The 24,111-nt window shown below is 44.6% G+C and overlaps 1 protein-coding gene across 1 annotated transcript in view; it reads right to left on the bottom strand.

The window, feature by feature from the left end:
- The window catches only part of SETBP1 (SET binding protein 1), a 357,184-nt gene that overhangs the window by 162,378 nt on the left and 170,695 nt on the right, over positions 1-24,111 (bottom strand). Inside the window, exon 3 of the mRNA XM_072732276.1 lies at positions 13,832-13,885. Within this exon, the coding sequence (XP_072588377.1) occupies positions 13,832-13,885 (54 nt within the window). The remainder of the gene's footprint in view (positions 1-13,831; positions 13,886-24,111) is intronic.

Here is a 24,111-nt window from a genome sequence, read left to right as displayed (position 1 = left end):
ATTACTTTTGATGAATTGCATCTTGGAGCACCCCACTCCTGGCTGTGTCACCAAGTCAGAGCTGTCCTCTGAGTTCACCTGGGGATAAATGATCTCCCCAAAGACAGATCCCTGAATCCTTTCCAAGTCATGCTGATGAGGAGGCTGGATGTGGCAACTTCCTTTGCCATTGGTTGTCGAGTTGCTGATGCTGAGTACACATGGCACCATTTGATGCCCACACCTCCATTTAATGCTTTGTATGTTATCTGGTGATTTCTGAGGACCACTGCTGTCCCCAAGGGTTTGCAGGAGACAAGCTCTGCCTCTTATCTGAGAGCCAGGGACATTATCTAAATAGCTGCCACCTGCAGAAAGGCTGGTGTCAAACCAAATGCACTGGTTGAAGTACCTTTTTTAGAAGGGACAAGCATATATACACACATATGTGAATGTGTGTGCATACATACACCTACTCACACACACAAGACACTCCTGGAATGAATTATTTGCCAGGCTGCTAAAGCCCACAGCAGAAGCAGGCCATGTTAACCTGATATCCCAGGGACCTATCTCCTGTCCCTACCTGATTCCACGTCTGCCTTCCTATCTAAAATGGGCCCTTCCCCAATGCTGGTCTTGTGGGCAGGAAGCCCCCAGCAGCAGCTGGGAGAGGTAGGGCTTGGTGAGCTCCCAGAGCCACTCTCTGGGAGTCACCGGCAGCTGTCTTTGAAGTCTGGAGAATCCTTACTTCCCCAGGCTAAGGGACCTTTATTGTAGTCAAGAAGGAGGAAGAGGCAGGTTAAAAAAAAAATATATGATGACACAAAGGTTGCTCTTCACAAAGCAGAGGGAAGAGAATGGCTTCCCATTCTCCTCCAGGCTCTGGCCTCAGATGACAGCTGAGCACAAGTGGAATCCAATCAGCCCTTAGCTCTTCGTCTGCACCCCCAGCAGCCACAGATCCAGCCTCCACTCCAGCTGTCAATCAGGCCAAAGCGCTCAGTAAATGCCCATGATTAGCGTCTTCCTCAACTGGGAGTGTAAATGGAGAATCACAGCTCACTCCCCAAAGTAGCTGGAGCCACACACCCATTAATTTCTACAGAGCCAAATGTAACTAGAAAATGAATGCTCCTGTACACTCTCCAAATTTTATTTCCCTTGCTAAAATATTCGGGGGGAGGAGGGATATTTTTCTCTCTTACAATCTCTTCTCATATTTGAAATGATCTGTATGTTTGACATCCAACCAAATGATTCTCCAAGGGAGACGATGAAGGCCCCTGCACCCCCATTCGTCAGTATTTAAGGCTTAATGAACTCTTGGCGAGTTCTCGTCTCCCAGAGCTTCATGTTTGTTATTACTGTTTAATGGTGATCTGTCCAATGCTCCAACATGCCAAGAAGCCTTGCTTGTAATCAGGAAAAATATATTTATTTACTGGTTGTGTAATCTGGACAGGTTTTCTGGAGATCGCCGCATTCACTAAGAACTACCACACCCAGCTGTGCTGTTTGTATTTAAATCCGGGCATGTTCCAGTGAGGGGGGCACTGGGTCTGGCCTGCCCAGGCTGCTCCCGCCTCCATCTCACAGATAATCTCCCTCAGCTGTGTGTGAATCTGGACTGAGAGGGGGTATGTTCAGAGCTTGAAGCCTTTGGGTGCAAAAGATGCTCTACAAATGCACATTCAGAGTAAACAAAACCCATCAGGCCCCTGCAAGAGTCCGACGCCTGATTGCACTACACACATCACGGTGGAATCTGCAATCGGCAAAGTAATTGGTGTTATTACAGCTGATGGGGGATTTCTGATGCTGCCCGAGCTCTCCTTTGAAATAATACTCAGCCATTTAATTTGTCCAGCTCTCGTTTGGCTGATTGCTCTTTTCTGCTGGAGTTTATCAAGAATGAAACGCGCTGTCTCTCCAGACGCCTGCAGGCTGAGATTTCACAGGCATTTCTGTTTTCTCTACCCTCACCACTTCTCTTACGGACTCCATGCCTTACTCTCCTATCACAAGATGCCAGTATTGCAGGAGGTGGGGGGCGGAGGGCGTGCGGCGGGTTGTCAAACTTCGATTTAATTCAAAGCCACATACTTCTGGTCCCAACTCCAGAGCTACTTGAACACTCCAGTTAGACCATAAAACAACAATGAGAGATGAGTAAACCTCCAAAGATTTGGCTATACTAAAGAATGCTCATGCCATTTGGTAGCTCCAAAAATCAGACAAATAATAGAAGACATCTTCATTATAACCACAAGGCTAGAAGGCATTAGAGAAATACAAAGATTTGGATATATGCATTTTTGTTCGGGTGATCTCTTTACACCCTCGCTATACACATATGCATGCCTAGAATGGGTTCTACAAACACTTACTGAGCACGTACTTTTTGTCGGAAGCATGTAGATTCTTTCCTTTATATAATGCTCATCCCCCCACCCCATTCCTCACTTTGGCATTTCTGCTGCTACCCCGAAGAAGGCCAGGAAAGCCAAATTTAGCCAGCTGTGTTTGCTTACAGTACTGACAAGGCTGGCATCTGGGCACAGACCTCTCATTTCCATCAGCAAGCCACTTGCCCAGTAAGTGATAAACTGTTTACTGGAGACAGGAGTTCTATGGCCAGGGTAGCTCTCCTCTACAGGTGCCATGTCAGTCTGACGGCCCACAAAATCTAGAACCCACATGCTCCTTGAACCACACCTTGCCTCACTTTTAATACAGAAACAACTGAATTTATGGATCTGAAAGTCATCATATAAAATGCCCTCAAATCCCTGAGCCCTAACATAGTCTCTCTGAACAGCCCCCATCCAAATGCCCTTTGGTACAGTTCCTCACTGACTTTTCTGGGCAATAAGGCACTGTGCTTATGATTCTTCTACACAGTGCCAGGGTAGATATTCAGAATTATGCTGAGGATCACTGGACCCAAGGGGGTTGATTCAGATGAAGCAATACTCTGGTGGCTGGAAAAGCTCAAGATTTTTCTTCAAGACCATTTTTTAAAAATATTTATTTATTTATTTTAGAGGGGGGAGGGGCAGAAGGAGAGAGAAAGATAAGCCCAAGTGGACTCTGCATTGAGTGTAGAGCCTGACTCAGGGCTCGATTCCATGACTCTGAGATCAGGACCTGAGCTGAAACCCCAAGAGTCAGATGCTTAACTGACTGTGCCAGCCAGATGCACCTATTTAAAATCACTTTAATACTTACAGCTAGTTCTTCTCCATGGGGAAGAGAGATGTTAATTCAGAAAGTGCCATGGGTGCTAAGAGAAGGAAGCACTTCTGGATGTTCTTGTCTCCCAGCCAATGGTCCTTCTCTATCCATTATCCATTCCTGTCCATCTCTACCCTCCTCCCTCCCCTTCTAGGGTCATTCATTCAGGGCCAGAGTGTCTGCCATTGCTCCCTTTGATTGGCAAGCATCATAAAAAAAGTAATGAAAAGATTAGGAGAGGTCTAGATTTTTTGTTTGGTTTTCATGTAATTCTTTAGCAATCCCAAATTCTAGCCTAGAGTTGCAATTTGTGTTCAAACCGGACTTGAGCCATCCAGGGTCAGTTCCAATTATATAACTTGTAAGAGTAATAAGCACTGTTAGTGCACACTGATGAAGTGCTTACCAGATGCCAGACACTATCCTTTGGGCCTATCTATTCAACCTTCCCCAAAACCCCATTGGATAGGTACCCTTCTTTCACTAGTGAAGAATCTGGGCCACAGAAAAGTGAAATAACTTGTGGAGGTCTGGCAGCTAGTAGAGGGCAGACCTACTAAATGGGCTAAATAAGCATCCATTTTTTACTATTTACAGTAATAAAGATGATAACAACATCACATCAAGCTTTTCTGTTTCATGCATCATTGGCTTGGGATACCTGTTGGTGGTTTTGCCAGAGGTTCTGACAAAGATTTCCAGGAAGGTGGGAGATGCAAAAGGAAACTCACGTGCAGAGCTAAAGTAGAGGAAGGAGATGAACATTATTAGGGAAATACCAGAAAACCATGGTGGAGGTTGTTTCCAGGCTTAATACGGCTTCCAGACACAAGCCAGCAGATGGCTGGAAGGTGCTGTTTGAGGACTGCAAGCTGTTTCACTAGGACGGGCCCTTCTCCTGCCAGGGCAGGGGGTAGGGGGTTTCTTGACACCTCTCAATTGATCCCTTTTGTTTGGAACAAGGTGGTAGGAAATGGGTTGGGTAGATGGGTGACAGGACAAGAGGGCTGAAATATGAGCCAGACAGTATAGTTGGAAAGAATTTTAAAAGTGAGTTGGAGGTCTGGGCCTTCTTTCTCATGAGGCAGGCTTGAAAATATCCTGCTAAAGGCAATATGAGGACGACACCTTCTTTCAAGTCCTAAGGTGGTCTGTGAATTTGCATTTCCTGCATGTGAGTCATTTCTAGATCTAAAAATAAAAAGAACAAAATGATGCATTGTTTTAAAATCTAGACACAGGGAAATCTGACACTGTGACTCAATCTTCTAACAAACACATATTTGAGATACATCATCAAACATCAATGACCCCAGGCCCCAGACTCTAAGCAGAGTGACAGGGCAATTTTTAAGAAGCTCCCATTGCAGCCCCTTAACCAAAAGGACTGGAGAGAAAAACAAGAATAGAAAACCAGAAACATGGAGACAGTGGAAGAAGTCAGAAAGTAATTAATGTGTTGAGTCTCAAGGAAAGATGGAAATCATCCAATCCTATACCTTTGTTGCTAAATTTTTTATTTTGTTTTTGTTTTTGTTTTAGACACGAAGACTACAGTTGAAAGAAGAGAATCCTATTCAAAGTTAATCCCCACTGGTTGGCCTCACTTTGTTTATATTTCTATTCTGAGAAGTTGAGCCTAAATCAGATTTTGAAAGACTCAGTCATTTTTTGAATATGCTAGCAGGGATAACTTCAGCTGATTCCTTTGATAAAGTGGAAAAACTTTCTGTATAGAATAACCCCTCCTTTCCCAACACCCACCTGCCATCTATCAATTTTCCTGGTGTGAACCTCTGCATATTAGGTTTGTTTTAAGTTCGGCCCACCTGCACAAGGCCCTCAGAAGGTCAGAGCATCTTGGGAGAAACAAAATATTCACTGAAGTCTAAAGAGATTTAGTATCCCAGGAGAACTTATTAAGACTTCAGAATATTCCATTGAAATGCCAGACACTCTGGAAACACCTGGAGAACTTCTTTCTCCAGGACCAAATGCCAATGCTGTGTGTGTGTGTGTGTGTGTGTGTGTGTGTGTGTGTGTGTGTTTAAACAAAACATTAAAAACACCGTCAAGGCAGAGAGTGCAAAAGTTATACCTGTTGTATGAATCTGATGATTTCATATAAGAAAAGTAACAGTGTCAGTTGAGTATGGGGTAGGTATATGCCCGTGAGCAAAACATTCTTGTTAAGGATGCTCTGTTATTGTCATAGATACCCATGTCTGGAAAGATAAGTAATTAAGTGGGTTGTCTTAGGAATTATGGGAAAAGATCCACGTTTTGTGTAGGTATCCTACAAACAGAAAGATACCTTTATAGGTGGAGCCATTTTGGGGAAGGAGGGCAAAGGAGGGGGGAATATTATTTGTAATACACATATATTCACATGAGCTCACAGAAAAAAGGCAAAGAAAAATGAGTCTAGATCCTACCCTTTTGATAAAAACTAGGAAACTGTGTAATTAGAACAGAGCTTCTCAAATGATTATCGATGAATGACCAGATATTTTTACCCTGACCCATATTTTTGTAGGATTACTTTGGTAAAATACTATAAAGATAAATTAGTAGGAAAAGGATGCTTGGGTGTCATGGAAACATCAAGTGGCTATAAAGGTTTCTAAATATTCCATTTCTAGATGCATCTCATGATGGGCTGGTGACACACACTGGACAGGCCAGCATGAGTCTGCAGCCCACACTCTGAATAGTGCTGAATCAAGGAGCAAAGGTTCACAGTGGCTGATAGAAGGCAAGCCAGAAGAAAGATCTTGAGAAAATCAACTCAGCTCCTGACATCAAGGATGTGGTGTGGGGCCCAGCTAAATGCACTCAGGGTAGCGTTGTAAGACAGATCTTTAAGGTATATATCTTTTTGGGTCCAGAAAGAATGTCTAGGTAGTAGAGGAGACTAGAAACCCAACTCTATCACTTGCTGGGTTAAAGTCTTGGGCAAGTCTCAAGTGTTGAATGAAAACAGCAGAGGAAGAGCATAGGCAGAGGCTTTATTGAATCCATGCTTAGCAGTGCTTCCTTTGCCTGGATGGCAGTTTCTTCCTGGCTAAAGTCCTGATGTGGGGCCATGGGAAGCCCATGGCACGTTTCTGACACTGGTGAGACAGTATTTGAATGTGGGGCCTCTACCTTCCCTCCCCTTTAAGACTTTCTCTGTGCTGCAGTCTTATCTAGAAAATGAGAAGGTTGATTTAGATCCTGAGGAGCTTCTGAAAATATCAATACCTGGGCCAAGACTAACTGAATGGGCTGAGACCCGGCTCCCATAGTTTTTACAAGTCCTGCCAACTACTCCCACCTTCCCTCAAGGGGAGAAGCACTCCTCTAACTGCTCACTAGGGTCTCTTTCAGTTTTGAAATGGTAGGTTTAGAGAGTAAGGACCAGTTGTGGGACTTCCTTACGTACTGTCTTGCTTCAGAATGATTCTTCTCCAAATGGCAAAGGAGCCATTGTGGCAAATTCAAAACAAGCCAACCTGTTTTCTCCTTGCTGTGTGTCTGAGACAAAAGATGACATTGTCTCCCTCTGCCTCAACTCAGTTCCCTCCTCTGCAGAAGGGGCGACAACCTTCACAATTGTGTATTTGGGCATTTGGGAAGGACAGGGATGAGAACAGAAATTCTTTGCCAGGATGGAAATCCACGCAATGCTCTGCAGCAATGCCCTCTACTACTCTGAGATGTGCCAACTGCCTGGAACCTGGCTAAGTTTGAGAAAACTCAACAGAACGTACATAGAGAAGATGAGGCTGTTTGCGCATGTATTGCCAGTGGTCAGTCTGGGCTTGAGGGTTTGACTGATCTTAGCAGCATGGATAAGCTCGGATTCAAGATGGCACAGCAGAAGTGGTTCAGGTCGCAGAAGTTTGATCCAGACTGCCCGGCTTCAAATCCCAGTTCTGCCACTTTAGGGCTTTATGACTTTATTTTCTTGGTGCTTGTAAAGTAGGGATGATATTTTTGCTGGTTTCACAAAGATGTTGTAAAGATTAAATGAGGTAACACACATAAGGTTCAAAGAACACTTTCTGGCATGTAGTATATGCCTAGTAAGAACCTGTCACACATACAGTCAACCAAAGGCAGGGTGAACGTGTATTCACACCAATTCCTATGGTGTCCAACAGGGGCTGGGTGCTCCAGAAAATCCAGAAGGACAAGCAACTTAGAAACCCAGGGATTAATGCTAACAAGAAAGTACCTGGGAGAGAACTCTAACTCTCCAACCTGCCCAGCTACTTCTCAGGATAGGAGCACTGGTTTGCAGTATGTCAAAACATATGTCAACATATGTCATATGTTTTTGACATATGTTCTATGTCAAAAACATAGAACATCATGCAGCCCGAGGCCACTGTCATGGCCCCTTCTCTGGAAATGTGCTCATTTAGGATATCTTCCTCCTCAGAAACTCCATGGCCATACCTTCCTAAGAAGCAGCTTCTCCTGATAAAATATTTGGGGTTCTTGCATTAAAAACTTCCAGGTTAGGACTCATGGAGCCCAGGATATTATGCAGATGGTTCTACCCTCTGATGATGTATGAACAGAACTGATGGTAAGGCCTGGGGAAAATGGAGCAAGGTTTGTTTGAGGATGACAGAGCTCTCCTCCTATGAACATTGGACCATAATTATTCTTAATCGACTGGAGTTTCTAAGCCTGCACTTCTTTCCGGGCACCCCTTTTGTTTAATGGTATCCTTATTTCTCCAATCAGCCAAGTACTTGCCGGCTCCAATGAATGTCCCTCCAAAATTTCTTTGGCATTCGACCCCTCAGCAACAGTCTCACAGACCTACATCCCATGGCACAGTCTCATTACTGGGTTCCTTCTTCACTTCGTTCAACCTGCTACTCATGAGGTAATTCTCTCCCCTCATGGCACTGGCTCTTCTCCAGCCTCAAACCTTCACCAGCTCCCACCTTCAGATGGGTTATTAAATCTAAACTTTGGATCCTGATTCAAATGCATCAACTGTAAAATGACATATTAAGATAATCAAAGAAATCTGAGTAGGGACTGGCTATCAGAAAATATTAAGGAATTACTGTTACTTTTGATAGGTGTGATAATGACACTATGACTATATATAATATATATTTTTAAAACCCTTATTAGTTAGAGAAGCTTCCTGAAGTATTTATGAGTAGAATAACATGATGACTGGAATTTTTAAAAAAATAATCCCCCCAAACTTAAAATTTTAATTATATACATACAAAATTATATAGATACATAGATAGATAGATGACAGATGGACCAACACTGTATATCTATAGGAGTATACATAAAGTAAGATTGGCAAATGGCAATGGTAATTATTATTGAAGCTGGCCCAGCAGTGAGCTGGGAACCAATCATATCAGCCCCAGAAAGCTGACTGTCAGAATTAGTCATGGTGGGGATAATTATACCACAGAAATCAGCAAATGCTATAAGCCAGGGCTTTTGTAGTAACAAACCACTGAAGTTGGATAATAGATAATAGAAGTTGGGTAGTATATGGAGGTTTATTATACTTACTTTGGTATAAACTTGAAAACTTCAATAATAGTTCAATTTTGAAAAAATCCAACCATTTTCCCCAGACATTTAAGACCTTCTGCAATTTGGTTCCAACTTAATTTGCAACTTTTCTCTCTACTCCAGGTCTCCAGGACACTCCCAAGCACCTCATCAGCCTTCCCCAGCCCTGGAATAAGTTCACCACCTCACTAGCATTATCTTGGCCCAGGTACACAATTACACCTCTACCTGGAAGACTTCCTCGCTTGCTCTATAGAGACACATTGTCTCCTTCTCCTGAATTTTTAAATAATTTAACTCATAGTTCTCTAATGGAAGAAAAAATTGAATTCACTGCATGTGGCAGGCATCACTCTAGGCTGCTTTCACAACATTGTCCCATTTGATCCTTACAACTATCTGTGAGATAAAGCTACACAACTTTTTTGTTTGATAAGGAACACAAGGACTAAAGACATGAGGTAACTTTCCCAGGGTCACAAAGCTGGCATCAGTGGGAGAACATTACAGAACTGACAAATTCTGGGGAAGCGTCTGCACAGCAGGGAGCCCCACATAAAGGTCTCCATGGGTGCCTCTGAATAAAATGGCAATTCAGTGACAGAAAGCTGTTTCTTTGACACTGAAAAATGTCTTCCTGTGTGTCTTGATGTACTCTCTTCTCACCTTCCACGACAATATAACCTTGGCCATAAGAGCAATAGACATCTTGGAAATTCCTTAAAAACTGGCTACCCTTGACAAGACAGCTAGCCCACTTGCCCCACAAAATCCTATAATGAGACATACTGGAAGTAAAACTCCATTTTTTCTGGAAGAAGTATCCTCCTCCGGTCTGAGACAATGGGGAGTCTATAAGATAGGTGAGAGCCAAGTGCTTTAGTGGGCCCTCTCCTCTGCAGGGAATGCATCTTTTCAAGCTCACTTCCCCAGCACTGAGGCTGGACATGTGAAACCCTGCATCTGAGTGCGTGTGGGCCCATGCCATGTTATTTTTTCTTGTTCTTTCACCACATTCCCTACCTGGGCCCCTGTAAGTGTGCACACAAGTGCCCAAGGGTGCCTTCACATGGACACTCCACTGAAAACTTTAAGAAGCTTTCACATCGGGGCACCTGGATGGCTCAATCAGTTGAGCGGCCATCTCTTGGTTTCAGCTCAGCTCATGATCTCAGAGTCCTGAGACTGAGCCCAGCATAAGGCTCCACGCTCAGTGGGGAGTCTGCTAGAGGATTCTCTCTTTCCCTCTGCCCCTCCCCCTACTCTCACCCTCTCTGTCAAATAAATAAATAAATCTTAAAAAAAGAAGAAAAAAGTCTTCTCATCCCTGCAGGAGCTGAGAAACAAAGAATTAAGTGCCAAGAAGCCTTGGATGCCCCTTGTATCCTAGATGAGGATAGTAGATTCAGCATTTGCCTGGGGTTGCTCCTGGAAATCTCAGCCTGCAAAAGTAATGTGACATCTAGCAAGGGGGAAGTGGTAAATATATGACAGGACCAGCAAGCAGACCAAAATAGCCAGCTGCTAGAAGAATCTTCAGTGCCATGGAAAGCATGCAAAGTGGAAGGTAACAAAAAGCATATAAAATATGATACTACATTTTGAAAAATCTGATAGATGCATACATATTGATGAACAACAAAGACTGTAAGACCCCAAAATGTCATTATCTAGATTTCTGAGGTAGAGTAAGAGGAGATTTTTTATGTTTTTCTGTACTTCTCAGACTTCTTTTTTAAGTTATATTTTTAAATAATGTCCATCACTTGCACAGGTCACAAATTTTTTTCTCATGATAAGAACTTTTAAGACTTAGTCTCTTAGCAACTTTCAAATACACAGTGTTACTAATTACAGTCACAATGCCATACTTTACATCCCTAGGACTCATTTGTTTCATCACTGGAAGTTTGTACCTTTTGACTCCCTTCACGCATTCCAAAATTTCTACAGTGAATACTTAATAGCTTTTATACTAGGCAAAAGAAGAAAGGAGAAGGAAGGAAGGAAGGAAGGAAGGAAGGAAGGAAGGAAGGAAGGAAGGAAGGAAGGAAGGAGAAAGCACACAATTGGTGGATTTTACAAATAGGAATAAGACACCTGCTTTTATTCTCATGGGGGATGGAGAGGGATGGTCCAGCAAAAGGGATGAGGATCCTCATTTCCAACCATCCAAAGACAAGAAGAAAAGGAGACTCACTGTATCTGTTCCTTCAAAAGGCAAAAGAACAGGATAATGGAAAATAAAGATGTGTTTGAGATGGGAACCAAATGGAAGAGAAGGGTCTGGGGGGTTTAGATGTAAATTGCAGAAGCTTTTCCACCTGTGCCTTTAAAACTTGCTGAGAATGGTAGGTACCTGTCAGCCCAGGCCTGACCCTAGGGGACAGGTCTCCCCCGTGCGGCACAGAGGACAAGCACACCAGCCCAGGAGAACATCCACTCCTATCCTACAAACCTTGAAACCTTAGCATCCACCATCAGGCTCTTCCTTGGAAGTAACGTCCTTATTCCCAGGCATGGCATGGTGTTTTTACAAACCAACAGTCATGGACAGAAAGACAGACAGTTGCTTCCTGACCCTTTTCTTCTCCATCTGGACCCATAAAGTACAGAGTCCAGTATAGCTGCTGCTCCACACTTTCAAAGCTAAGAGCCGTCAAAGATCAGTGAGGAAACGATGTCCCTTTTCCCTAAGCAGTTGCAGCCTGAACGGGCACCAAGGAAAAGAAAACCCTTTACAGGCCCCTGATACATGTGAATTCGATGGGATCTGACAGGCCCCACTGCAGTGACCCTGGGGGAGGTCAGGGGGTTGGGGGGTCTCAGGCATCTCAGTGAGGTCCCCTCCTGAACGTCTGCCACGGTTCCCAGAAGGGAACGTGTCCGTGATTGCTGCAGACATCAAGATGCGTGGGGCTCAGTTTCAGCTGAAACCAAAAGCAGAAAATAACAACAGAAGCTGACAATTTGGTGCAGTGGGGCTGAGAGAAGGCAGCCTAAAGCATGTGGGCAGCATTCTGTTCCTGTTCGGAAAAGCACCCAAAAGGGTGGTGTTGACTCGAGACACATCCGGGCCTTTTTGATTTAGGAATAACACTGGAGAATTAACTTTGATCTGGGCATTACGCGCTGGCCACAAGATTCCCTGGGCTTCCTGGCCTCGGGAACACGCATCCTGAGGAGTGAAAAATATGCATTTATGTCTCCAGCCTCAGGGGAGTGACACACAAATGGAATAATGTGGAAAGGTCAGGCAGAACCAGGGGAGTGAGCCATCTGCACCAGCTACTGTGGGGTTATCTGCGCGAGTACAGGAGCTGCCTTTCTAGCATCATGGCCTCAAACATCATTGAGGTACCTCAGATATACCTAACTTTTCCTTCCCTTAACATTTCCCTTTAAATCTACTATCTAGAAATACGGCTCAACAGACATGGAAAGAATGTGACCACCTCAGAAAGAATTGATGCCAAAACCACACACACAGACACATCCACATGCCCCTTCCATAAAGTCAGTCTCTACTATGTGCCTTTTCAAGCCACAAAACATTGCACAAGCCTTATTTATTCTTTGTTTTTATACATTTTCAGGGAAAAATGAATCTTTAGCTGGGATGCCACTGCGTGTGAGCGTGGCCGTGGACAGGGTATGGGTAAATGTTGATTTTCTGATGCTTTCGTTTCACATTCCCTTCACTCCCCTGGAAGTTTGTGTGAATATGTGAGTAAGTGATTATCAGCTGTCAATAGTTGCCAAAAGGCTTGCTGGTTACTTATTTTTAAAACCTCATTGCATCAACAGAGGATCAACAAAGATCAACAGACGGACACCACACCCTGAACGGTGCGAGGATTCATCTCTGCCTCTCCCTCGGAGCCCTTTGTTTTGTGCATTCTCTCTCTCTCTCTAAGCCCTCGCTTTTCACTCTGTGTTCTTGTCCTCGGCTCCCTGTGTGGTCTGAGGCCGTTTTTTACCAGGACCCGGGTCCTCTGTGCCCCTGCAGCATAAGGGGACACACAGGGTATACTCCACATAGAAGTGTAGTGAGGGCATGGTGAGCTCACACATATGAAACTGATATAAAGAACAAAACATTACCAAATATAGGGAATGCTTGCTACTAGAGAATTACTTGCTCTGTCCCCAAAGTTGTGTGTCCTGAGCCATGGTATCTCCCCACAAAGGCAGAGAACAATGGGGTCCTTAGGGCAGGTGCCGGGTTGGAAAAGTGACAGCAAAGTTCATATCCAAAGAGGGATAGGACCTCTTTGGTCCTATGGAGGACCACAGCTGTCACTCTTGGGTTTACCTCTTTCTGTATATATGCTCAGTCTCCACTGGGGTGCCTAGAGAACACAAGGGTCTCTGTGTGTCTGCTGTGTATGTGTGTTGAGGCTTCTACATTCCTTCATTGACAGTAATCTCCTTCCAGAGATAGGGAGGGTAGAGTTGTTCCATCTTTACCACCGCCATGGAGGTTCTCAGAGAGCCCTCGCCTGCTCCGTCCTGTGGTCTGCCCATGACAACCTCCAAACCGCATTCTGGCCAGAGATAATGGTGGTCTCTTTCCTGCCCATGATCAACAAAACACAACCATCTGCCTATGCAAGAGTCTGAGACTAACGTGGCTGCCACACCTTGACTCTAAGTCATTTGCACATGGAGAGTTCAGAAAGGTAAGTATCCTGTCCCCAAAAAGAGAAGTACCGGGGTGAACGCCAGCCCCACCCTGACCTCTACCTGCTTGGTTTAGCCTCTTCCTCTGGTAGGCTGCCCACCACCATGCATTCCAGCCATCTTGGCTAACATTCCACCCCTGCCCCCGCCATTATAAAACATAGAGAGACAGCAGAAAGAGGCTGAATTTGCCATGACACGAGGGGTAGCTGCAGCCAGAGTACAAGCTACCAGGTCACTGTCAAGGTTGAAAGCATCAGACTGTCAGAAAAACTGGAGATCCATTATGGGAGTTTCTGTCCTGGTTCCAATGTTGTTTGCTTACAACCAAACTATGGGGCATTTCAACTCTCCCAAGCTTCACAAAGGGACCCGGTGGACTTACCTGTGGCTGAAATCCTTTGAGGTCACTGGCTGCAAGGTCACTGGCTGAGAGGAGCTGGAAAAGAACAAAGTTTTTCTGAGTGATACTTCTTTAGGCTTGTGAACAGTATCCACTGGACAACTCACAAGGAATGGACTCACCACCGCCCAGCTCCCAAGCTCGAGAAGCAGAATCACAAAAGGCAAATGTGGTATTTCTGGGCTAGGAACCTAGACCCAACAGCATTCTCATCTTGTGTCCACCACACCTCTGACTTTTTCTCCCTCTGCGGCCCTCCTTCTATGTGCCACCAATTCTACTAAGGGTTGTAAATCACGGATCAGGGACTCTGTGTGGACACCGCGAGGTCCACAAACTTCTAAAATTGTGAGTATAATTATGCACCAATTTACAGATGTGTAACACTTCTTTTGGGAGAAGGTCCCTGACTTTCTTTCTACTACCAAAGTAGTCTGTGATACCACGAGCTAAAGAGACAGTTACAGACCACCTCCTTTGGGAGGCCTGCTTCTTCCTCTTCCCCTGCTCTTTCCCCTCCCCTTTCTTCTCCTTCTCCTCCTCCTCCTCCTCCTCCTCCTCCTCCTCCTCCTCCTTCTCCTTCTCCTATCAGACCAGTAAAAATAACCCTTCTCTTTACGCACCTACACATGACTCAGCTTCCTGTCACTGTATATTACCTCTGATCTTATATACTATTCAGGTGTTCATAGCTTATGCCTCAAACTGCCATGTACAATATTGGAAAATAAGAGTCAGGTTTATATATTTTCTGTGCCTCTGTGTTTAATCAATATTAAAGGGTCAAGTTCATGTTTTGATATTTTTGCATCTTCTCCAGAAAGCACGAAATAGAAGCATACGATTAATTACTAAAATAATCACATATTTTATTGTTGTTCAAAAATGCTGGGAAATTGTGGGATAAAGAGAAAAAGGGCAGATGCTTATTTTGATTCAAGGAGTGTGACTGCTAGCTTTGTTAGGCCTGGAGAGCGTTTGCGAAAAATAGGAAAGATTTCATGTTTGCTGTAACAATATTTTGTTTGGTTCAAGAAAGAGAGGGGGTCATGCTGCCTTCAGGAAAGCTCAACTGGGCTGTTTAGCTCCTCTAAATCATTTTGCCAAAAATGATACAGAAAGTGGTGTTAACTCCGGGAAAGAGCAGAGATGAGGTGGGGAATGTACAGGCTGTCCCTTTGTCCCCACCCCAAGTCCTGAGGGCGAGGTTCCCCAGACTGAAGGTGCCCAGAGAAGGTGGCACTACTCCTGATGGACAGCCAGTTTGGATCCTCTGTTTGTTATGAAAGAGCCATGCAACAAGCCATTAGGGTACTTGACTAGTCATGGAGGGCCACACCTAATCGTAAGACAGTCCCCACCATTAAGGAACTATAGGTTGGTCGAAGATTAGATATGTATATGTCATGTGAGCAGAGGGTAGTGGTGTGTAAGCGCCAAACTGCGTGTGCATAGAGCAAGAAAGGTCCGGGGGGGGAGGATACTGAGATAAGATGCAGTTGGAACTGAGCCCTGCGTATGGAAAGGCAGCAGGCAAGGAGGTTCAGGTGAGGCAGCTGCAAGAAGTGGACAAGGGACGCCCCCCCACCCCAGCTCCTCGTGCATCTGCTCATGCCAGCCACGGCATACATCCAGCACGATGGAGGGAGTTAGGAGACATTGTGCATCGAAGATTGCTTGGGCATCCAGCAAAGTGTTTGCTGCTTAAAACACTTTTTCATTTTTAACCTTACAATTGCCACACGAGATAGAAAGCATCTCCACTTTATGGATGGGAAAATTGAGACTTAATGAAAGATAAACAACATTTTCTAGGTCACACAGGTGGTATATGTATTGGGTTTTAAATCCAAAACTATATTTTCCCAAAACTCCTCCTCTTTCTGCTGTACAATGGTGCTTCTGGACAATAGCAGGCTGGAGATCATCTGTTGAGGTGCCATGGTGGAGGAAAAGAGATGAGTGCTACTTTCTGAGTCAATGAGCCATGGGCAGTAACATAAAGCATGTCCCTATGAATGATGCTTAACTACCCTTCTTCCACACATTCTTTCATTTAATTGGCAAGGACCATCTACTCTTTGGAGCTTATCAATGCAGTGTAGGCCTCTAACTTGAGTTGAGTAAAGATTAGGGTGGAGCTCGGGAGGAGAGACAGAAAAGCTGGAGGGAGGTTTGAGCACGGCAGTGACCTTTGCAAGGGCAGAGCCACCAACACGTGTTAGCATATTGGACCAAATCTCCGAATTCTCCAGGCCTTGGGAATCCAACAGGCAGGTGCCTTTCTTCCCCCACTTAACAGGGTTCACCAGATACGGAGAAGGCGTGAGACAAAACAACTACTTCCTCCTAGCTCTGAGATGCTTCATCTGGAAATCAACCACAGGCGTGTTCAAAGCATCTCAACATATGCACTGTTCCCTCATGTCAGCGGTTTGGGAATTGAGAAGTTGCCAGATCCATCTGCTTGGCTGGATATAGAGATATGGCATCCTTGGTTATTACTTGTTAGGTCTCTAGCTCAACAAAATTAGGATCTATCCCACCTTCCTAGAAGCCTCACATCCTCTTTCCTTCTCTTAAAAGGAAATCAGATGCATGCAATTTAGTTCTTAATTATTTAAGGGTCTGTTTTGTGCTGTCGTGCGTATTTTTTAAAATTATTTTTTCACCTAATAAGACCATGCCCAACAAGAACATGATTTCTATTTTATGTGGCTTCTGCATTCTTCAAAGTGATGAGAGGAACCTAGACAGGTGATTAGTCAATAAATACCTGTGGCCAAATGACTTAAAAGGAAAATGGGGAACACTGTCAACCTCTAGGTAAGGGCAAGAATGGCGAAACTGCTGAGCCTGGAGAACAGAGTGTGAATGTGAGAGATGGCTTATGACACCCTTCAAGTCAACAAGGGGAAATGGCACTCAGTATCTACAGCATTTCCTGCATGAAGGAGGCACTCGGATATTTGAATGAATTAATTAACTTACATGATGAGAACAAGTTCTTTTGTCACCTCTGTAGATTTTACAAGAGAATATTGGCTTATACTTCAGTGTAGGTGTCAAAGGTTAAACTGAAGGAAAGATAGGATGAAAGGGAAAGAGGTTGAGCAGTGAATTAACCCACTACCAGACAGAGAGGGGGAGCTCCCTTTCCTGGGGATGAAACGATACGATGGGCCCGAGGCTGCTTAGACATGTTAGCTTATCCAAGGAGGGTTTGGGGGAGGCAGCAAGGAGGTGTCAGTTATGGTTATCAGGTAACTTCAGAAACATCTGAATTCTTTACCTTGGAGATTCTGAACTATTTCCCTCACAATCTAGCACACATTTCAGGTGTTATCTGACCTGGGAAATAGCCAAAGGCGGACTTGTGACCTAGTCCCTAGGTGGTTCCTGAATGAACTAGAGCAGAAGTCTGCTTTTCCTAAACTTCCAGCCAGGACCCCCTGCATGCCTTGCTTCTGGCTTCCACTCTTGCTCTAACCAACTACATGAGCTCTAGGGCTGAACACAGACCCTGCTCCTTGACCACTCCCTTTTACAAAGCTGATTATTTCCTAAATGTCTACACATCATGCACTCAGGAAGAAGACAAGGTTGGCTGAAGCATCTTGCTCAGATGCGGATTAGAAATACAGGACAGGAAGTCCTCCTGTATGGTGAAATTGCAGCTACCTAGATCTGGACCCCCAGAGTATCAGGACCTGAAGGAGACAGCGGAAATTCTCTGGGTGGATGAAAAAAAACCACCGTGTCCCCAGAGGGGTCAGGAGCTGCCTCTGCTGGGGAACCAGAGCAAGGGCATGTGGTAGAGTCAGAGAGCCCCCGTTGTGTCCTCTCTGCCCCACCCACCTGTCACCCAGAGCAGCTCTTTCATATACACAAATTAACTTGGAGTCAAATGTTTTGCCCCTAAAACAAATTCAGACCTTCCAGACTAAATCCTTACTTTGCCGAAGTTGCTAAGTGACTTCTCAAGATCACATGGCTAGTTAACAACAGGCCTGGGTGAGTCCTCGAACCCCCAGTCCCTCTGCAGACACCCCTAACCCCGACACAGCTGCTGCTTGCCTCTGTGCTGGATGTAAGATAGATGTGCTCAGAATACCAGGGAAACTGAGGCCCACGCATGAAAACACAAATGTGTCCCTCCCCAAAGCCATGGTTCTGAAAAGCACTGATCCAGACCCTCTCCAAGCCATTGCCCTACTCGAGGATGGCCTCATTCTGTCCCCCTGGAAAAGCCTTCACTGCCCAGAGCAGCCTGGCTGTGCGGGGAGGCAGTGAGGGAGGAAAATGCAATCTGCCGTGGCTCTGGGGACTTCAATCAGGCTGAAGTTAATGAAAAGGATCCTGCCTTTTCCCAGGACTGCTAACTGTCTGCACTGCTCCCAGCGAGAGGGTTGAGCGGGTGCTGGGGGAGCAGGGCAGACAGAATTACATTTAAAAGGCAAAGGAAGGAGAAAATTCTTTCATCTCCCTGGTGGAATGGGCAGTATTCCTGGGGCCCTGTCTCAGACCATTTTCATTCCTGACAAGTCTTGCTATTCTCTGGAATGGTCCACATTCAAAATATTAGGATGATGACCCTGCTTTCCATTTTTGAGGAGCTGCAATTTTTCTCTTGGCACAAGTTTTTGTTTATTTTATTTTGTCTCTCCAAGCCTAAGGGGTGGGTTAAGGAAGATGAAGGAAGCTCTGGGTCCCTGAGGGGGATAAGAGAAGACATACAGCTGGACAAACTGAAGCCTTGTTACACTGAGGATTCTCTAGATCATTTGCTCTTCCCACATATCTCCTCCCTTGTGGGACAGAGAAATAAATGATGGGATGGGAGATGGATAGATAAATGGATGGATGGATAGATGGATGGACAGATGGATGCAGGCATGCATGCATGGGTAGGTAGCCAGGTATATAAAAGAACAGAGCAAAGATGGCTTTGGGGAAATATGCTCCATTTTTAAATGGTCTTTAAATATACCATCCTTTAATTATTTTTTAAATTAAGATTTTATTTATTTATTCATGAGACACACACACACACACACACACACATACACACACACACACACAGAGAGAGTGACAGAGAGAGACACAGGCAGAGGGAGAAGCAGGCTCCATGCAGGGAGTGTGATGTGGAAATGGATCCCAGGTCTCCAGGATCAGGCCCTGGGCTTAAGGTGGTGCTAAACCACTGAGCCACCTGGGCTACCCCTACCAACCTTTAATTAAATAAAACTTCTACTTAGGGAGCACCTGGGTGGCTCAGTCAGTTAAGCATCTGACTCTTGATTTCAGCTCAGGTCAGGATCTCAGGGTTGTGAGACTGAGCCCTGTGTCAGGCTCCACTCTCAGCAGGGAGTCTGCTTAAGGTTCTCTCTCCCTCTCCTTCTGCCCCTCCCCCCATTTGCCCTCACTCTCTCTCTAAAAAAAGAAAACCTTCCACTTAACCCCATACACACTCCTCCTACACACATTCAATCTGTTCCCCTTTCCTATTTTGTGGAAATGGATCTTTTTTTCCCTCTTTGCTTTGTGAAGTGTCACTTGGTTCTTCTTTGGGTTCTGGGATGGACTCTGAACCCCATTCCAACCCAATCCCTCAGCCCCCAAAGTTCAGGACAGCATCTGTGAGAGGCAATGTCCCAGTAAGCCGAGACAAACATCTAATCAAATGTGTGACTGAGGTTGTTGGAAACCAACAAGTCCCACTCTGTAACTTAGCAAAAAGGAAACTGAGGTTCAGAAAGATTGTGAGTCACCCAATGGATAATCTAGAACAAAGCCAACCCTATGTATGCAACTGAGAGAAAGTTTCAGATGCCCTAACACAGAGGACCGGAAGACTGCAAAAGAGCCGGAGGAGAGCTACAAGGTGAGTCAAGGATTAAGACAGAAGAAAGGGAAGAAGGTGAAGGTGATTTCCACCCAGCAGCAGGTCCTGGAAGCACCACCAACAGATGGCCCCCTGCTCCACTGGGGTCACAGAAGGAAATGTGGAAAGTGGAATAGGGAGGTGAAATGGAACCATCTGGTCGCCATTCCCCACAGGGCCGGTACATGGCCATTGCTGTACAAAAGGGCATTAGACTAGGAGGAAGAAGATGCATGTCCTAGCTTGGTTCCAGCTCAACTCACTATGGGATCTGTCATGGGCTCACTTTACCTGTCCGGGTCTTCTTTTACTGCCTAAAGAATGAATTCTAGGTTCTTTCTGGCCCTGCACTTCTAGCTCCCCCAAGGGTTCCTTAGGTTAGGTATAAAAAAGAGATGGAACAGACTGTCTCTAGTTTCTTCTCTCTTTTCTTTTCCAGTAACTCTCTCTTCAAAACACACACACCTTTAAGAGGCTGTCTACACTGTCTGGAAGGATTCCTAATCAGAAGGATGGAAGGGAGGGCAGCGGATGGTCCTATACTGCATCTCCATTACTGGACCAGTGTGCAAACAGGAACTTAGACAGATGGTCACTCAGACTGCTACACAGGTTCATCATCCCAGTGAGCCTGCAGTCACATCCACATTCGAGCTCACAGTAAACCACCTTACAATTCTGAAAGCATGAGTCTACCTGCCAAGACATTTAGGGTATCTGGTATAGAAGCCAAGCAGCCGGCTCTCCACCAGCCTAAGAAGCAAGTAACACACTTAAAGCTGCCATCCTGGTGTCCTGCATGCCCTTTTGCTAAATCCCCTCTGCCCTCATGGAATTTTAAAGGTTGAACCTGAAACCACTGACAGCTCCAGCCTTAGCTATGGAATCCCTTCCCAAAGAGCAACAAGGATGACTAATAATAACTGAATATAACTCCAAGCAAGCCTGGTCTTGATTTCTTATTTATATTTTTAAATGATGGGGTTTTAATATTTACAGGTAAGATCTCTAACAAAATCCTCTAGGTATGCAGCCAGAAGAGCCTTCTTCTTCTTCTTTTCTTCTCCTTCTCCTTCTTTTTTTTTAGTTCCATGCATAACCTCACACATATTGCCTATGTCCACATGGTGGTATATGTATTTGGTTGTTGTCCAAGTCACAACTATCTCTACTTCTGAGTGGGAATGTCTTTAATCCTTCTCCTTGTAGATTAAAGCTATAACCACAGAAACCTAATGACAGAAGAGGACTCTAATGGCCTAATCTAGAACTCACTGAGACAATGAGTCTTGTTTTCTGTTACTTCAAACTCGTGAACTTGTGGAAGCCTGTCCCACTCTTTTTGAAATTACCATTAGAATTATTCTTCCTTAGACCAAGAAAATCAGATTTCATGGAGAGCATCTTGTGTGGTGCTGGGTGGGAAGTTTACAAACTTAAATCTGGTATAAATTGGTGATGTGCAACATGGATAGTCACATCCCCATTTCTTAAGTATTTTGGTAAAGAAGGTTAAGTCATTTCTGAAGGTACACAACTGCTAAGTGGTAGAGTGGCATTGGTGCCCCATTCGGCTGACTCCTGCTCTTCCTCACTACATCATAATACTCCAGGAGCCCTGCTATTTGGGGAATGTGTTTTATCAAAGGTTCTATCACATCCCCTGTGATGCTCTGGCACCTCAAAATGAGCCGTGCATAACACACTTAGAACAGTGGTTTTCAAGGCATGCCCTACGGAGCCCTGGGTTCCACAGAAGGGTCCTGGGGAGTATGAGCACGGGGGAGATGGGAGCTGAGGTGGGGAGTCCCTACCTCCAACCCACTTTATCCAGGGCAGCACAACCTCTATTGGTATTTCATATTGGACTTCCATGTTGATAATGTAAAGCTTTGTAAAAGAGGAATTTTGAAAACCCCTATCTTAGGAGGCCTTTAGATTGGAAAACACACCATTCATGGTGCTAACAGAATATACCTGGGGAAAAGAAAATTAACCTTTAGAACTCATTTTAAGGACACATTAGACCTCATTTTAGGAACACAGCCTTTAATACTTGCCATGAGTTACTCATCAGGAAAATACTTTCTCTTCCTTTCTTTACGCTTTCTGCCGGCAGTGATGTCTGCTCCCTTCATCTGAAGTTCGGCAAGCTACATGCTTAAGAAAGCATAACTAATTTACCAGGAAAGGAAGGAGCTAAAGATATGTTGCTTCTCAGGAACACAATCTGGGCTGTAGGTCCCTTTCTTCAAACAAAATGAAGAAATCACATTGCAAGCATCTGTGGGCTGTTTCCAAAGTCTGTAAAAGGCCAATAAAGGAGGTCCCCTCACTGAACATATGCCAAGCAGGGCTGGATACTGAGGCTTGTCTCTCTCTTCTAATCATTTGCTGAGTTTCTGTTAGAACTGACCAGATGATCTGCTCCCTTGGCTCTAAAACTAGTATTAAAGCTTTCAAATGCATCCCCTTGGCGAATCCTGGGAAATTGATTTACACCCCTAGGCTCACTTGCAGCAGAGAATGAAAAAGTCAGAAGGTGCTTGCTTCAGAGAGGGTGTGAGCACCAGAGTCAAAAGCTCTGCTCCTCAGTTCAGTGCAGCCAATTTGGCTGAGAATCCAGGTCCCTCAGGCCAAATCTGGAGCAATTAATCACAATTACAGGTGGATATCTAAAAGGAATAAAGTCAAGCTGGACCCATAGATGCAAGTAGACATAGTTTTCATAAGCCTCAGGTAAACTGAAGGATCTCCTCCAGAAAGCCTGCCCTGAACTCTTGGGAATTACAATATGAAAAATAATTTATTTTTCAGGACCCACTTTTACCTGTTTTTTTTTTATTTTTTTTTAATTTTTATTTATTTATGATAGTCACAGAGAGACAGAGAGAGAGGCAGAGACATAGGCAGAGGGAGAAACAGGCTCCATGCACTGGGAGCCCGATGTGGGATTCGATCCCGGGTCTCCAGGATTGCGCCCTGGGCCAAAGGCAAGCGCCAAACCACTGCGCCACCCAGGGATCCCTTTTACCTGTTCTTATACCAGGTAGATGCTTTAGCTTTATCATCCCTCTTAATGTTCACATTATCAATGCAGGGTAGTATGATTTTCAACAGTTTATAGTTGAGCAAACTGGTGAAATAATTTAGGGCTACAGAGAGAAAAAGTGGCAGAGCTGGAATGTGATCACGATGCTGAATCATGACAGTTCCAGTTCTCTGCCTAAGGCATCCCTGACCCCCCTCAGGCATCCCTAAATAGACTGGTGCTTTCTCCCTTCCTACCATGCCAGGGAGTCAGCCCTGGCTTCAGCCCTGGCTTCAGGGGCATTTTTAACATTGCCAGCTGTGCCCCAAATGACCTGCCATGCAGGTAGGAGCCAGGCTTCCTGTCAGCCCCAGGTAGCCTCACAGTGTAGGCATGTAAGGTAACGTCCTAGTGTCCTGATCTTCCCCTCAAATATCTCTGAACTCAAGATAACATTTTCAATGGAGCTCTGTTCACAAATTCTGGCTAACCAAGGACTCACTGGAGTCTGCACTGTATACTTACACTGCTACAAACACAGTTACTTATCATGTGTATCCTCTCTTCCTAACCGAGTTTATATCCTCTCCCCTACTTAGCTGTCCTCTCCAGTTAATAAGGACATACCAAGTTCCAGGCACCATCACAGATGCTGGGAATCCCCAAAAACTACTGGATGCTTTCCGGGGATCAGCTCATATCATTACACCTTCTCAAGAACCTCATGAGGCAGTACCATGAGTACACCCATTTTACGAATGAGAAAGCAGACTTAGACACATTAAATGACTTATTTAAAGTTGCAAGACAGTAATTGACAGATCCAGAGAGTATGCTCAATTCCATCTGAAACCAAGGCCTATGACCATTCCTAACTATTCCACATGTGTAGTGTTGCCAGCAATTGAAATACTCTCATGAGTCACCTCATCCCACCTAAAAAAGATCTTTTGTCTTTTGGAGACCTGGAGACAGGGATTTATTAAAAAAAAAAAAAAAAGATAAGTAACCCAATAATAGGAAGGGGATAGTTGCATTCCAAGGTCCACGTAAGAATAATATCATTATGATCACATAAGTGGGCACTTTCATTAATACACAAAAATGGGAAATCCCAAGTACACCATTTCTGTTACTACAGATCTCTGTTTCATAAGGCATGAAACATGGCTTATGTCCTCCTTGAATCCAGCATAGCATGAGGACCAGGAGGTAGAAGTAGTAAGTACAGTTTTGCACCTGACAGAATGATAGAGTGGGAGAGCAGCAGGTATAATCTTCAGGAGAGACAGACAACCATCTTTATCATAGATAAGAGAAGTGAAACTGGAGTTGTTCCTCCCATTT

This window comes from Vulpes vulpes, chromosome 13 (assembly GCF_048418805.1).
Source record: "Vulpes vulpes isolate BD-2025 chromosome 13, VulVul3, whole genome shotgun sequence".
NCBI lineage: Eukaryota > Metazoa > Chordata > Mammalia > Carnivora > Canidae > Vulpes > Vulpes vulpes.
This window is presented reverse-complemented; position numbering and strand designations above follow the sequence as displayed.